At 41.7% G+C, this 15859-nt stretch overlaps 2 protein-coding genes across 9 annotated transcripts in view; one reads left to right on the top strand and one right to left on the bottom strand.

Annotated features, from left to right (window-relative positions):
- irs2a (insulin receptor substrate 2a) overlaps window positions 1-15859 on the top strand; it is a 374597-nt gene that overhangs the window by 296887 nt on the left and 61851 nt on the right. The window lies entirely within an intron of this gene.
- Window positions 1-15859, bottom strand: part of LOC132839751 (mitogen-activated protein kinase kinase kinase kinase 4-like) — a 53235-nt gene that overhangs the window by 6916 nt on the left and 30460 nt on the right. For 2 of the 8 annotated variants that reach the window (XM_060860894.1, XM_060860889.1), the window contains exons 4-18: window positions 13099-13224; window positions 12678-12785; window positions 12035-12125; window positions 11782-11912; window positions 11602-11656; window positions 10725-10803; window positions 9051-9226; window positions 8825-8897; window positions 7950-8160; window positions 6535-6696; window positions 4761-4847; window positions 3357-3803; window positions 2027-2176; window positions 1531-1764; window positions 84-187 (exon numbers count right to left, since the gene is read on the bottom strand). In XM_060860894.1, coding sequence (XP_060716877.1) covers window positions 84-187; window positions 1531-1764; window positions 2027-2176; window positions 3357-3803; window positions 4761-4847; window positions 6535-6696; window positions 7950-8160; window positions 8825-8897; window positions 9051-9226; window positions 10725-10803; window positions 11602-11656; window positions 11782-11912; window positions 12035-12125; window positions 12678-12785; window positions 13099-13224 — 2234 coding nt within the window. The remainder of the gene's footprint in view (window positions 1-83; window positions 188-1530; window positions 1765-2026; window positions 2177-3356; window positions 3804-4760; window positions 4848-6534; window positions 6697-7949; window positions 8161-8824; window positions 8898-9050; window positions 9227-10724; window positions 10804-11601; window positions 11657-11781; window positions 11913-12034; window positions 12126-12677; window positions 12786-13098; window positions 13225-15859) is intronic. The other 6 variants (XM_060860896.1, XM_060860892.1, XM_060860895.1 and 3 more) reach the window with 4 other exon arrangements.

Raw genomic sequence — 15859 nt, 5'->3', positions numbered from 1 at the left:
GTCTTCGTAACTTACTCTTCTAAATTGTAAAAGAGGAGATTGTTTAACGATATAAGTTTGGAACTGTAGAAGAGTCAAAGAACCTTCCAGCATTTCTCTGTCCAGGTTGGCTGCTTTGCTGGTTGTTCTGAAGTGGCGAGTCTCTGCGGGACAGTACAGGTGATCTGGATGTCGTCCTCACGGGGACCTTTGAGAAAGGCACACAAGGGAATAAGGTTAAAAAAATAAATAAATAAATAAATACAGCTGTACGATTACCGTCACCCGCTGTTTATCGCTAGATATTATATTAAATGGAAAATTGTGAGTAGGGAAAATAAATCTATAGCAACACAAGCCTATTCTTATGATTCAGAATTATGCATCATATGAAGCCATGAACCCAAAATCTATTGATTTTGCGTTGTATTCATAAGTATTAGTATTTGAATTATAGAGTATTAGTCTAACTCTCGTGAAAATCTCAGTGTTTCCACTTTACAAAGAAATTTCTGACAACCCAAGCGCATGTAAACAAATCACGCAATGCGTTTTGTCTGCACCAGACTATTTTATTAAGCCAGTGTTACTCCGGCTGTTCGAGAGAAGCTGCAAATGGCTGTTAATCTGGAGCTAAAAACAGAAATAAAATGCATAACTGCTAAATCTGCGGTGTTGTTACTATTAGCGGTGTTGTTACTATTAGCGGGGTTGTTACTATTAGCGGGGTTGGTACTATTAGCGGGGTTGGTACTATTAGCGGTTTTGACTTGTATTGATCTTTTACACTTCTGTTTAGTATTTTACCTCCATTATGTTATTATGGCCAGAAATCAAGTAGAATGTGAGATCTGACGGATTTTATTTAGCGATTCGACAATACTGAGACCGTGGGTTATTCCGATTGGCTTCCGTGCCATGAAGATTTTGGACCTCCACTGAGATGAGGCTGACTCTGTGAGGATCCTGAGGCATCTAGAGATGTTCCAGCTCCAGTTAGACTCTGCGATACTAAAGAGGAGATGCCAACTCCATGTGGTCTTTAAAGACAACAATCTCCTCATCAATACATTTGTCTGACTGTATAGTTATAATCACACCCTGCAGTGTCACCAATATGAGGATGAGGTTCTCCTTTGAGTCTGGTTCCTCTCAAGGTTTCTTCCTTTACCATCTAAGGGAGTTTTTCCTCCCCACAGTCACCTGAGTCACCTCAGACTTGCTGATTTTGGATAAATACAAACACATTTAAATATATCTAATATTAATCTTGATTTTTGTATTATATACATTTTTATATTATTCTTTTTTTAAATTTTATGTTTATGTTCTGTAAAGCTTCTTTGAGACGATGTCAAAGCGCTATACAAATAAATTTGAATTGAAAATTTGAATATTTATTTGCCCATTGACTTGAGGTGTGGTAATACTACAGTCATTATCATGGTGATCAGGACCTGCTTATTTAATCGTTTTAATAATCATGCTTTTATTTTCAGGTTAACAGGCAGCTCATTTAGAGCAGGAAAAAGTCTGGATCCGGCTTTTTACCTTTGGTGGAATTTCGTCATTGTGGGACGTTTCGGGTGTCTCGTGGCTCCGAGACTGTGCATGGAGCAGAGGGTGCGGATGCTCGGAGCGTGCGGGGTGCGCCGGGTGATGCGGCTCCTGAGAGCGCAGATGGAGATGTGCAAAATTAGGAACTGGATCGCTGAACGAATGAGAACGGGAAACGGGGGGAGCGGATGCGTTGTTCTTTAGAGCGGCCAGGTGAGACCACTGGACCTTGCGGAAGGGGAAAGAACAGAAGGAGAGGGAGTGTAGGGGGTTGTGAGGGGGAGAGAAAAGCACATACCCAAGTGAGACGGACAGGCATGGTCGCAGCCAAGAACACAAAACACGGGATGAAATGAAGAGGCGTGAAAAAGGACATTCCCTTGATGACCACACTGTGTAGAAGGTCATCTGGTATCATACAGACATTCACATAGCAACATACAGTGCGTCACGTGAGAGGCGGGAAAGCTCAGAAAATGTCAGGAATTACCTTCGGTTCCATGGGCTTGTGCATGCTTGTGGACTCGGATGAGGAGTTCCCGTTAGAATAGGGCTCAGATGAACGAGGAGGTACTGGCGGCTGCTTGGGCGGAGCTGTCTGAGGCGAGCCCTGATGGTTCTTGCGGTATCTTTCATCAGCCTGGCACAAAGGACATAAATCAACGAGATTAACTGTTGGACACGAGGGACACCTCAATGTGAACCGACAATTGCTCCAAGCCAGGAAACTTGCATGCTGGTGTTTAATTGCCTGGATTACAACTCAGCAAGCTGAAGTAAGAGATGGACGAAACAGACGAAACTGTGTTAGGACATTGCTGCTCTAGCTTATATTCAGGCCAACACGAGTTTCATGCTCATTATTTATATATATAAAAAAAAAAAAACCTTCACTCGTCCTTTCTAAACATTAAGACAACCAAAGACGCTTTTCCCTAAGGAGCAGAATCAAAGCCAAACCATGACATGCAACACAAACACGAGGAAAGGAAAAAAAAACAAAGCGTTTCTATATCTGGGATCAAACTGAGCACAATAATATTTATCTAGAACCAACGTGGTCAAGTTTTTAAAAAAAAAATCCTTAAATACTGACCTATATCTCACACATCCTTCAATTGGATTGCATAAATGTTGGTTTAGTTGACACAAGAAAGCAAGAAAGGTCTTATAAAGAGAAAGGATGTAGTTTTTCCATTCGGGTTCATGACTATGGTGGTCAGTGATATGGTTTTCTTTCTGGCTGAACAAGACAATCAAATGTTTAGAGAGACCTGTGCAACTAATCCACAGTGTCTCCCACAGACCTGGGGTCCAGGGCCAGGACATGCCATTAAACTGTTCTGTTATTTACTGTGGTGTTGGGGCTAAATGACCCAAAGAACTTTGATAAGAGGAACACCATTTTTTATAAAGTGGTCAGATTAATAAATGGTATTTACTAAAATACGTCTCTCTTAAAACGTAAAGTCCGTATTCGCTGATGAATTTAGAGCTCATCTTCCAAAATGCAAAATCTGTTTAGATATTTTTCAAAAAAGTGTAATTAATGTCTACGTCTCTTTCCTGTGAGGATTTAGGGTCAAACATGGAAGGTAAAACAAATGGGGGAAAATGGGATGGGGTGGATAAATAATAATGGTGCTGAGTATATGCTAAATCAGCATCCGAAGAAAACCAAATTTCCACTGCTCCCACCAACACACTTGACTGCCATGTAGTTAAAACGTTCTTCACATGCAAAACTGAGCCGGGGTTAGCTCGAGAAGCCGGAGTAGAAGCAGGCAACAGTGGGTGGACCAAGAGGATGGGCTTTTCACCTCTCCGACTGGCTGGGCTTCAGACACCGGGCCACTGGTTGGAGTCGACTGGACGAGGTGTTCGTCAGTCCTGTCTGTCTCACCCACTGGCTGTGTGACTAAAGGGCTCGAGTCCACAGACACACTCTCAGTCTGTTCCCTGCACTCATCACTAAGTGCTTCCTTCTCATCTACATCATTATTCTGCTCTGTGCTTTGGTCGCCGTCAGTCTGACCAGGACTATCATCCTTTGACACACACTCGTCTGCGGTCGGGTAAACTGGGGGATCGGGGCCGTCTAAGGGGCGTGCTTGGGGTAGTTTTGCCCAGTCTGGCTGGACTGTGAGGGAGGAAGTGCGCTGTTTTGGCCCGTGCTGCAGTGAGAGCAGGTAAGCCTGTTCCTGCTGGAGCTGCCGCTGCAGCCGCTCCGCCTTCCGCTGCTCCTCCAGCTCCCGCCATTTGAACTCCTGAGCACAGAGCGGAGCTCCATGAAAAAGCTCCACAGGTATTGAGGACATTTCCATGACGGTAAACTCATCACATACTGCTATTAAAACATGTTTGGTATCAACACTCAATATGATCTGTAAGATTCAATCATTCTGTAGCTTATGCAAATATTGTTCTCGTGCTCTATAGCCGTGCTTCTCAAAAAAAAAAAAGGGGGGGGCTCTAAATAACTAATAAACACAGACGATCATCATTTAATTTATTGAATTTTTTAATTTATTTTACAAATAAAGAGGTAACTGACTAAACGGTTTGAGAACCCCTGCTTTAGAGCACGTGGCCTTAGCTTGCGATCCTTTTTTCCCCACAACACTGGTCTCCTAAAATGAGATACAATGGTTGAAAACTTTACACAAAAGTACTTTTCCAAACACCACAATGTCACCTTACATGCTTCTAACCAGTAAATCTGAAATAAAAATGCATTTGTTTATTCGGTGATGTCTAGAGTGGATGGACATGGTAAGAAAAAAAGAAAGAGAAAAAGAGAGTGAGAGAGAGAGAGAAGGGCATTTAACTTTGTTTGTGGCAGTCCCATATTAACTCATTTCCACTTTCTCCCCTGAGACATTGTGCAGGCTGTTTAGAACAAACAAGTCCCTGCAAAGACAAGAACAATGACTCTGGCCTAACCACGGGGGAGAGAGAGGAATAGTAGGAAATCCCCGACTCTTCCTGCTGGGCATTTCCTGCTTATATAAATATACGGCTGGACAGAGTGAACCATCTCCCTCAGGGAGCGGACGGTATACTGAACGAGATACACAACACCGTTAGAAACATTAGTGAAGCTTTCATCTTGTGCTTTATCTCAAATCGTCCCATTTAAATAACGGTCAGATCCAAGATAAACTAAACAGAGTCTGTTCGAAGGTTTGAGACTTTAGTAAGAGGGAAAAGAGCAGAGATCGTACCAGTAACATGGCCTGCTCGTGAAGCAGCTGCTGCTGAAGGATCTCGAGATGCCTCTGCTCCTCTTCCAGCTGACGGCGGATATATTCCTGTCAATCAGACGTGTCAAAGGTTAGACATGGGTTTAGTTTCAAACACATCTTCAAAGGCTGATTAGATTAGTCTTGGACAGAAAATGAGAAAAAAAAAAAAACACTTTATAAATAAACAAACAAATAAATAAATAAATAAAATCTCAGTGTGCACGCTTCCGTTGAAATTTTTATGACTACAATGCAACCTAAAGAATGTTCTTATTTAGCTTTAAATTCTCCCTATCATGCCCCCCCCCCACCCCAATATAAATATAAGGTGAAACACCGGCCAAATTCCCTTATTCGTTCCTCACGATGAAGAAGATCAGAGCAGTAGTTTTTAAATGGAGTCTATGAAGTTGAATGTTTTTATTTAGTTATTTTTTTTTTTAAACAGTGATGGAAATGCAACACATTAAGTTCTCAATAATTATTGGACTGATTCTCTTCTCCCTTGATTCAGAAGCATGTACTCTTTAAAATCAAGTGTGTACAACAAGAACGCGGCTGTTTATCTGCGCCAAAACTTTTTTTTACACCCGGAAATCCTGAGGAGAAATGATTTAAAAATCATACGTTGATGTTCGTACACTGGACTGAATTTATTGAACGGTTTTACATTCCGCGATTGACTCCCGTATGAGAGAGAGTAAATAAACAAAAGACAAAAACGTGTGACGTCCATAGAATCGGACAATAGATAAAATATAAATATACACATAGCCGCTGCTAGGACAGTAATCTGTGCGGTAATGAAGACGTCTGGATGAGGGTGTGAGAGAAGCGAGAGAAACGGTTAAGCGAGGTGAACACTTTCATTTTGCAAGCATCGTTAGAGATTTGCTGATCGCCTCCGTCAAATCCCCGTATCATCCTCGTATCTACAATTACGTGTCGCTTCCATGACCACAAAGTATGGAAAGGCATGGCAGAAGGAAGTCTTTTCTTTTTAATAACCACCCGGAGTTCACGAGAGACGACTGGAACTTTCACTGGAAATCTATTCTACAGTCAGCAGAGATAGACAACAAACAAACAAAGGTGGGTTTGGCATAAAAAGCAGGGTGTTTATACACAATAGACCCCGACCTGTACTGTTTATTATTAACCTTGTGAGGAAACTTTACTGGGTTTTAGTTTGGCAGAAACTACAGCTGGGTCACGGTTGAATCCTTCAGAAGACATTTATATAAAGCATGGATCCAAATCCAAACCGAAAACTTCACGGAACCAGACTTGTCCTAAATTATATATCCTACCTTTGACCTAAAGACCATTGAAAATCTGCGAGGTGAGCTAAAGAGATTATAAACACCGGAGGAAAGATTGTGAAGAACTGATTCCTTGCTCTGAATTCTCCAATCTCATGGGGTTTTAACTAAAGAATCAATATTGTTACGTTGGCAAAGTGGGTACAGAATGTAGTATCAGGATACAGGGTGCCAAAAGTTATGATGTGGTTTTAATGAACTATCATCATATTCGAAATGCTTTATTTACTTTAAATAAATGACTTAAGTAAAGCTTGACTGCACCGGACACGTGGAACACGTTTTTGTTTAGTGTAATCGATGCAGCTCTGACGCAGTTTTTATATTCTAAAACATGGCATCATAGAATTCCCAAAATTAGCATCGACCATGAAAAACAAAATCTGTTATCTAAGAAATTTTAAAAGACGCCACGCTTCTTGTTCGGTTACCTGTTCGCGATCGTTTCTTCTCTTCTCCTCCTCCGCCCTCCTGCGCTCTTCCTCCTCTTTGCGCCGGCGCTCCATCTCCTCTATCCGTCTCTTCTCCTCCTGCTCTCGTCGCCTCTGCTCGCGCTCCTGCTGCCTTCTCAACTCTCGCTCGCGCCGCTGTTGCTGTAACACACCAGGAGAGGGCAACAGTGAGTACACGGCGTGTGCAGGAAACTCAGAAGCGTGCAAGAAGTATGTTTTTGTTTGACCAAGATGCATGTGATTTAAGTTTTGGCCATTTTAGATAGGAACTGATCAGTGATCAGTTCCTATAGAGATACACATATAGAGATATATAGAATAACCTTCCTAGTCTAATGTCTCTCTATAACCTCCTTATTAAAAGCCAAGCCTAAAGCCATTTATAGAAAAGTGATTTGAAACGTTTGCCATGAAAACACTCTGAACGCAATAGTTGGCAACAAAACAGCCGGTTCCCTCCAAAAGTATTGGAACAGCAATGTCTGTTGTTTTTGCTGCACACTGAACACACAAAATGTGATATCATTTCCCCCCCCACATATAAATCTAGATATAGACCTGGAACCAAACACCTTCGGCTGCAGATCACTTTATTATACTTTTGTGGTTGGGAATCCCTTGCTTTTATTAACCTCATCAGGCTGAAGCTACACAAACATCACCAAAAGTGCTGTGTTCTTTTTTTTTGTGATGCTTTTCCAGGATTGTAGCTCAGCTTTAAAAGGGAGAAACCCAACAAAACAATTTCCTCTACAGGAGGTGAAATGCTGCTCAATTGGGTTAAGGTCTGATGATCGACTTGGCCGTTCAAAAACCTTCCACTTTTCCCTCTGGTGAAGTCCTTCGTGTTGGCAGTGTGTTTTGGATCCTCATCTTGTTGCATGATGAAATCCCTGCCGATTAGTCTGGACACAGTTCTCTGTAACTTGGCAGACAGGATGTTTTCCGTAGACTTCCAGTTCCATACTGCTGCTAAAATCATGAGTTACATCATGACTAAAGAGATTAGTGATCCTGTTCCAGAAGCAGCCGTGCAAGTCCAAGCCATGAGTCTTACTCCACCGTGCTTGACCGCTGAGCTTGTGTGTTTTGGATCGCGAGCGGATCCTTTCGGTCTCCACGCTTTCCGTCACTTTAGTAGAGGTTAATCTTGGTTCCAGAACTTTTGTGGCTTAATGTATTTCTTTGCAGATTCTGATCTGTAGGAAATACAATCTGGGGTCTGTATTCACCATAAAAGATCAGGGGCTGAGGTTCCCACTGAAAGAGCGACAAGCAGCATCTGAACTGTGCTTTGAGCTGAAACTGACTAATATACTTGTTGTGTTAATCAGTTCTCTAAACTGACACCTACACACATGACCCCCCAAACCCCCACCCCACCCCCCCCTCACCTCCTCCAGACGTCGTCTTTGCTCTTTCTGCTGCTCTATGCGTTTCTGGCGCTCGGCCAACAGTTGGCGCTTGTACTCCTCCTGCTCGCGGAGCTGCTGCTCCTGAAGGAGCTGCTGTCTCTTCAGGGCCTCTGAGCGCTCCTTGTTTTCCTGCTGCAGCCTGATGAAATCCCGCCGCAGCGTCGACTCTCCAGGTACGTTCACTATAGAGCTGTGAGGAATAACAGTAGAGGTGAAGACACCACAATCACCTGGTTGACCGTTTTAATGAGCTTATTTTTTTTTAATTATAAAAAGGCATGGGATTATAAGAGTGGGTGGACAACAAGCTTACTGTCCAGCCAAGCTAAAAACCTATGCATAGTGCTTTAAAAGTTAGCCCTGACGGTAACTAGCCACAGTTACTGTAAAAGCAGACCTTTTTTAAAACCAAAATAAAGAAATATTGTAATTCTAATATGTCTAAGCTTGTAAAACTAAATTCTTTTCCATCACTGTCATTATAATACAAAATAAAACATTAAAGCATACAACAATTTTTTGACTGTAATGGTTTCAATTAGACCTTTTTTTTTTTTGCTAATTAAAAGCTTCTCTACAATATGATGCTACCACCACCATGTGTTCTCTGGGTGCAGAGCAGTGTTGGTTTTCTGCCAACCATAGCAATTTGGTTTGATGAGAACAAAGCGGAAAGCCTTGACTCAAAATAGCACCTTACTACATGAGTATAAACAAACAACCGATGCTGGTGGCCTTCAGCACTGATCTGTTTAAGGGTTTTATGCCACCTGAGCATCAGTGGCTCCATAACAAGAAACTGAGAAAGAAAAAAAATGCTTAGTCATTGGGTTTCTCATGAAAAATTACAATACCTGGGTTCTCCTTCCTGCTCTGGAGCCTCATCATCTTCATCTTCACTTAGACTCCAATCATACTCCGTCTCATCTGCAGGACAGTGGTGTAAGTAATTTAATAACCTCTCAATAATCTAATCTGGAATGGGACATTTGTAGTAAGTAATATAAAAATACATTCTTCTCCAAGAGATTTAACAATCATCTGAAAACAATCAACAGGCATAAAAAGCTGGGGCCGAACCTTTCTCGCCCCTCTTCTTGCGTGTGTGGTCAATGTGGTCCTTGAGCTGGATGCGGACCTGCCTCTCGTTCGGCTGGTCTCTGATGAACGGGTGTTTCAGGAGCTGATCAGTGGGAGGCCGCTGGGTATAATTCTTCACCAAACAGTTTTCGATAAAGTTGATAAACTTCTTAGACCTGTTGAGGGAGGAAAAAAAAAAATGTATTCATAATATTAAAGGTGCCCTTCCACACAAAACCGTTTTTACTTGTATTTTTTGATATGTGTTAGGTCCATATGTGTTTGTGTTGTGTTGTGTCGTGAATGTGAAAACGAACTCCTACCTCCCCGGTCAGTTCTAGCCACTTAAAAGAAATAAAGGGAGAAATCGGGTCAGTTGGAAAAGCTGGTCAGTCTGACGTCAGAGTGACTGAGCTCATTACTATTCATGACTGAGCTCATTACTATTCTTGAGACCGCGCCCCCAGAATTCGTGTAGCTCAGTGAGTTTCCTATACAGCAAGGATGGCTGAACGTCAACGGGCTTGTGAAGAAGCCATTCTGCCGCAATTCAAGGTGATTGTAAACAACTTTCCTCTAGCCTAGGCTACTTACTGCGCTGGGTGAATGAATAGTCATGCTCTCATATCCTAGCGGTTAACCAATCGGAGCCAAGCAGCATAGCTCATTTGAATATTCATGAGAACTGGCGCAAATCGAGCCGAGTCTTCCTGCAGGCTTTCTATACCACACTAGAATGGCTTGAAACAAGGTAACCAAGGCATTATTTCCATGAGTCCATGGTAAACTTCAGACATTACCACAAAAGTAATGAAATGTGTGGCAGGGCACCTTTAACATTTCCCATTAGAAAAAAAAGGAGAACTTTTGTCTCAGTACGTTTTCACAAGCCACTTATCTAGACATCGAATTTGAGGAAGTTTAGTGAGGAAGCTGTGGTATGGAAGCAGCTCTGAGTGAGATAAAGACGTCAGCTCTGAAACTAGCAAAATTTGCTTCAGCTTCCTGGATTGGAATTTTATTGCTGGAGAGAGAGGAGGAAGATTTTCTGAAGGTTGTATCATGGAAATTGTGAGATTGCACGTGTGAGAACAACCAGCCAAGGTTAGAAGAGGCACAAGGAAAGACCTTTGTTCTGATTAATGCTCGGCTAAAGATGCCAGGTTGTTAATGAGACAGAATGGTTATGGGCAGGGTGTATGTGAGCTCTACTCTTGCATCAAGACTTAGGAATTCTCCAATAAAGAAACCTTTCACTTCAAGTAACAGATTAGCCATTATCTGAGAAACAGACCTTCTAGCTGTCTCAATAGGAGTCACTACATTCAGATTCATTAAAAATTCTAAATACAGCGAGACTTTTACCAAATGTTTCTTTTGGCATGTGTTTCAGCTCACAATAGCCACCATATTAACATCTGGATAATGCACTCATAAGCAGTGGAAACCAGTCACCACATTCCTGCAATTCTAGTCAGACCATAAGACTTTAGAACCAAGTATTGGAGGAATTACATGGCCGGATATTGTTTAAGAACATTGATTCAATGCAATGGAATTGTACAAATATACAACAAAGCAAAAGTCTTATCCAGGCCGCCGTAATGTTTATTTAATCAATACAAACGCTGAGCTCATGAATACGTAAACGGCACAACTGCTCAAGGGTCTTACCATTTTTTGGACTTGAGCCGAGGAGGTGGATTTCTTGGGATGAGGAAAAGGGCTCGCATTGGATGCATGTCACAGAGCGCTGGAAAGGAAAAGGGAAGTTAAGCACATTTTTTACAAACTCTTCCCCCGACAACCGCAAACTAAACAGTCGCACCCACATATCCTTCAGTAGTGTAAACCTCAGTAGCCCAGGCACTCGGGACAATTCGTAGCTACCTGACGAAGAAGTTCCAAACGACCAGGAAATAATAAATATTCTTACTGACTTTCGCAAAGCACAATTTTTTAATTGTGCATGTTGTGCATGTTTAAACATAACACGCTCCATCGTTGAGCAACCTACTGGGCATGTGGTGGCCTAATGGTTAAGGTGTTGAGCTACCAATCAGAAGGTTGTGAGTTCGATCCCAGGTCCACCAAGCTGCCACTGCTGGGCCCCTGAGCAAAGCCCTTAACCCTCAATTGCTCAGTTGTATAAATATGAGAATGTAAGTCGCTCTGGATAAGGGCGTCTGCTAAATGCTGCAAATGTAAATGTACTGTAGTGCTGTAACTATAGCTCAGGCTGCTCGTTTTCAATGAAATCATTTTTTTATTCAGCAATACATTGTTGTTGTTCTTTGGCCTTCTCCCTGTTTGGGGTGGCCACATTGGATCTTCTGGTGAGCTTAATCTAACTAGCACAGGTTTTACACATGATGCTATCACTGACCGGGATTCAGACCTGGCTGTGTGGGATCGTGCCGCTAGACCACCAGGAGACATACTAAAGAGCAATACAAAGCCAGAACGCAACAGCAGAAAAACCTTGCTGACTTCTAATATAAATATCTAACTGTACATCCATAACACACATCAATATGTATGAAATACGTACGAGGAGCTCCCTCGGCCATTTCGATAGCAGTGATTCCACACGACCACAGGTCACTCTGCACAAAAAGACACGATTAATGGTTACAGATTTCCCTTCACAATAAATCACGTTGATCATAGAACAATACACACATCAGTTTTAAGGTCGTTTTAATGACGTAATACTGAAGAATAAACCCACTCTATAGTCGTAGGTAGCATCAGGGTTCTCATCACAGGCAATGACCTCGGGTGCCATCCAGTAAGGCGTGCCGATGAAAGTGTTCCTCCTGCCGACTGTCCGGTCCAACTGGGCACTCACACCAAAATCCACTGCGGCAGATCACAGACACACAAACTGAAGCAGTCGCTAGAACACGCAGCAAACGATTTGTGCAGAGAGGAATGTGTACTTTAATTACACCCAATCACTATTGATTTATTTATCCACTTACCTAATTTGACCTCGGCGTTTTCGGTTAGCAGGACATTTTGGCCTTTGATGTCACGGTGGATCACATGATGAGCGTGCAAATGGGCCAGACCCTGAACATTTACACGGAAAACGAGAACACAGCCAAGAGCTCAGTCCTAACTGTCCGATTTAATGCACCAAGACAAGAAAGTCGGTTCAGATTTGAACGGTTTAACGTTAACCATCAAGCGTTTAAAAGTATATACACGATCGAGTGGATTTCTGAGTAAGTTTTTGCTTTCTTGATCTCCAGGATGTGAAGACGGCAGTGTGACCCGAACTGCACACAACAGATATGTAGAAAAACACGGAAGTATGCGAACTAAGCTTTAGGACTGCATTTCTGTACTTGCAAGCCAATTCTGGACCAAAAGATTTAATAATTAATAAGAAGAAAAATGCAGAATCATCAAACCTGCTTTATAATTAAAGATTCACGTTAACTAAAAACCTTAAAAAGCACTTCCTCTACATCCTTTGGGACAGGATGTGGCCCTGTATGTACTGTTCTACACAGTAGGTTACTGTCCTATCCCAGGTTCACATACCTCTGTGTTTATATAGAGCTTCGTTGGCAAGAACTGTTTAAGAAATTAAGAAAAATAAATAAATAATCTGCTTACTCTGAGGATCTCTCGTGAAATGTAGGCGATCCAGTCTTCCTTTAGGCCGTTCTTGGTGTTCTTCACCAGGTCCGTGATTGAGCCGGCTCCACAGAATTCCATCACCAGCTACAGGGAGAGACGCAATAAGTACGAATCAAACACATGGAGATGTCTTAATCGTAACGTTTACTCTGGAGCGTTGTGAGACTTCCGTTAGACTGATCGGTCCCCGTTATCGCTTACGATACAGAAATTTATCTGTGTCTCTTTGGGGGGGTTTCGAAAGACTTTCCTGTAGAAGAAAACTTCGTGACCGTTACAAAGTGCGAATGCTGGAGGCTCCACCCATAAATGTTAAATAAAAATCCCCTTACAGTAATATTCAATATTCTAATGGTAATGGATTTCTTTATTTGTTAAATAACGTGGAAACACTCACCCACAGCTGATCATCATGTCCTGGGGGACTCTTCTTAATGAACGCACCATAGTACGTGGCAATGTTTCTGTGGTGCGAATATTTCTTTAGCATGTTGATCTCCAGTTTAATCTCTTCCTCTTCATCCTAAAATCCCAATAAATGAAAGATCAAGATAAGCCTGAGATAATTAGCACGGACACGGAGCGTGCTAATTCTATTTACGCTGACATTGATGAGTCCTATGTGATTCGGCCTGTGACAGATGGATTCAGATAATGAGATTTTTTTTCCTCAGTGCTAACCAATGCGTATGATGAACAAAGCTCTTTAAAATGTGCGGAACTGGCTCTCTTCTTCTAATCCTCAAAACGCCACTTTTATTACAGAGACATAAAACGAAAAGAGCGCAATCTGCTTAATCATGGCTAACAAAATTAAGAGTAATTGATTAGTGTGGTTTTGCTGCGCTGGCGTTCAGTCATTTTTCAAAGTGGTACGGATGAACAAACGCCAAGAATTTCCTAATGAACACTGCGAGGAAAGTAAATAAGCAGGATTGCTTTATTTGCCAAGGTGCAATGTTTTTACTCTGAGGACTTTTTGTACGACAGACAAAACACGTTATGACCTTGAAAGACGCATTTAAAAAAGTTGACCGCTCAGGAAAAGCCAGCTGGCCGACCTTCAGAGACAATGCGCACTGTCCGTTCACCCGGACGGAGACAGAAAATCCACACAACTATCTGTGGCCATTACTGAGTGAAAAATGCCATTGTGGTGGAGCTCTCGACTGCCCCGCCGCTCATTACGGTTAATTCAAAACACACTGATCCTCCGTGAGTCATGTGCAGCGTGGATGAGGCTTTCTTGCACAAAGGTTTTTCTGTCTAATGCGATCAAATAGCCTCTTTTGCTTGTGCTAGTCTGGCTGACGACAAGGAAATCCAAACTCCGGTCGTAAATTCACATTACACAAATAACACACTGCTGATATTCACTATATAAATCAACAGAACATCTAGAAGTCTTCTGTGAAGATTTTCTGGTGACAGAGACAGAGGACGTTTAAGCAACTGGTGATCATTTTTTAAACGCTTAAATCGAAAAAAAAAATGGATACCTTTTGTTTTCACAAAACAAGACGTTCATTTTGTTTGTTTAAATGAACAAAATATCTAGATGTGAACCTAAAAAGCTTTCAATCATCAGTGAAAAACCGAAAAATTACTAGTTTTAAAACAATTTCTATACAGTTTCTTGAGTGGCCCAAAATATTTCACAAGTTTAAATTTTAATGACGTCACAGTCGTCCAAGCCAAGCGTCCTATCCACCTAGAGATGACATGCTCTCGCTCGCACACTCTCAGTATATCTAGCCAATCGTTGGTGTCTGTGAGCTCACAAAGTTTTGCCCTTCTCCCATTTAAGGCAGTAGGAACGGCAGTTCAAAAACCATGTGGTTGGCTGACTTTGCATGTCCTGGAGGAAATGTGTTAGATTTCACCCTCTCTGGTTGGTGACTGTCAGATGATACGGGAGACCTGACTGGCGGGTGGAAACTGGCCGGTAAAAATCCAAAAAAACAAACAAAAAAAAAAGCTTCAATAGTCAACCCAAAACTTCCTTAATATCTCCAAGACTTTTGATCAATTTTCAAGAATGCTGTGAATCCTAAAAGCGTTTCGATTGGTCCGAACAAAAAAAAAAAAAAAAAAAAAAGAGACAAAGTGATCAATGTACAGAACAGTAAAGTTTTTCCATCATCATTACACCACATGCCAACAGAACTAAGCAATGTGTGCACACAGAAATGTTTTGTCTATTGGGATGACATCATCTTTCTCCAGTGGTTCCCCTTTCCTTCCCACACACAGACACACACACACACACACACACACACACACACACACTTCCTCAGGCTGTCTTGATTATCCCACACTGACGGGTCACATTACAGTCATCACCTGACACTGATGAACAGATGAACACAGACCGCAGACAGAGCCAACTTATGACTGTGCTAAAACATGCTGCTCTTGGATCTCCTGGACCGTGTCTGCTTTGACAACGAGTCAGGCATCTAAATGTAGGCCAAAGGGCATTTATTAAAAACAGAACTGCTCGACTTTGAGTATAAACTGTATGTGTATACAAACTGATTTTGGATACAGTTGTGGAAATCTCGTGCTAATTTTGGATTCGGTCGTGGACGCCACAGTCAGGACTAGTAGGTCGCCGAATCCCGGTAAGACAAAATCCGTGCAAAAGTTCCTGGAAATTCCTACTTAAAAGACAATAGGTTCTTAATAGGCTCAGATTTACCCATGCTCACATTCTGGGACATCGTTTCAACATGGCAGCATTGAGCCTAACATTATAAACTAGAAATGTGCTTAGAGACAAAAACACAAGTCTTTCTGATTAAACGGCTTGAGATCAGAAAATACACGAGGACGATCAATGATCAAGCTGTGCTCCTTCATTGCTTTTTCCTCTACACTGATAATGAACTGTTACAGACAATATACACACATACACAACATGGTTTTCTAAGAAATCATTACATCACAACAATAAAATTACAACAGTAAAATCAGGAAGGATTTGTTTTTTAAAGCCCAAAAAACAAAAGTTTACAAAAAGTCCATTTCATAATTGTTATAAAAATACAATTTAAATTCTCTACATTGGATCATCAAATTGCCCTTTGGCTAATAAGTGTTTATTAACGGCCTATTATACATTATTAACTCAACACAAAACCTCTCTCTCAAAGAAC

This window comes from Tachysurus vachellii, chromosome 24 (genome assembly GCF_030014155.1).
Source record: "Tachysurus vachellii isolate PV-2020 chromosome 24, HZAU_Pvac_v1, whole genome shotgun sequence".
NCBI lineage: Eukaryota > Metazoa > Chordata > Actinopteri > Siluriformes > Bagridae > Tachysurus > Tachysurus vachellii.
The sequence above is the reverse complement of the archived record's forward strand: the minus strand, read 5'-3'. Positions and strand labels throughout refer to the sequence as shown.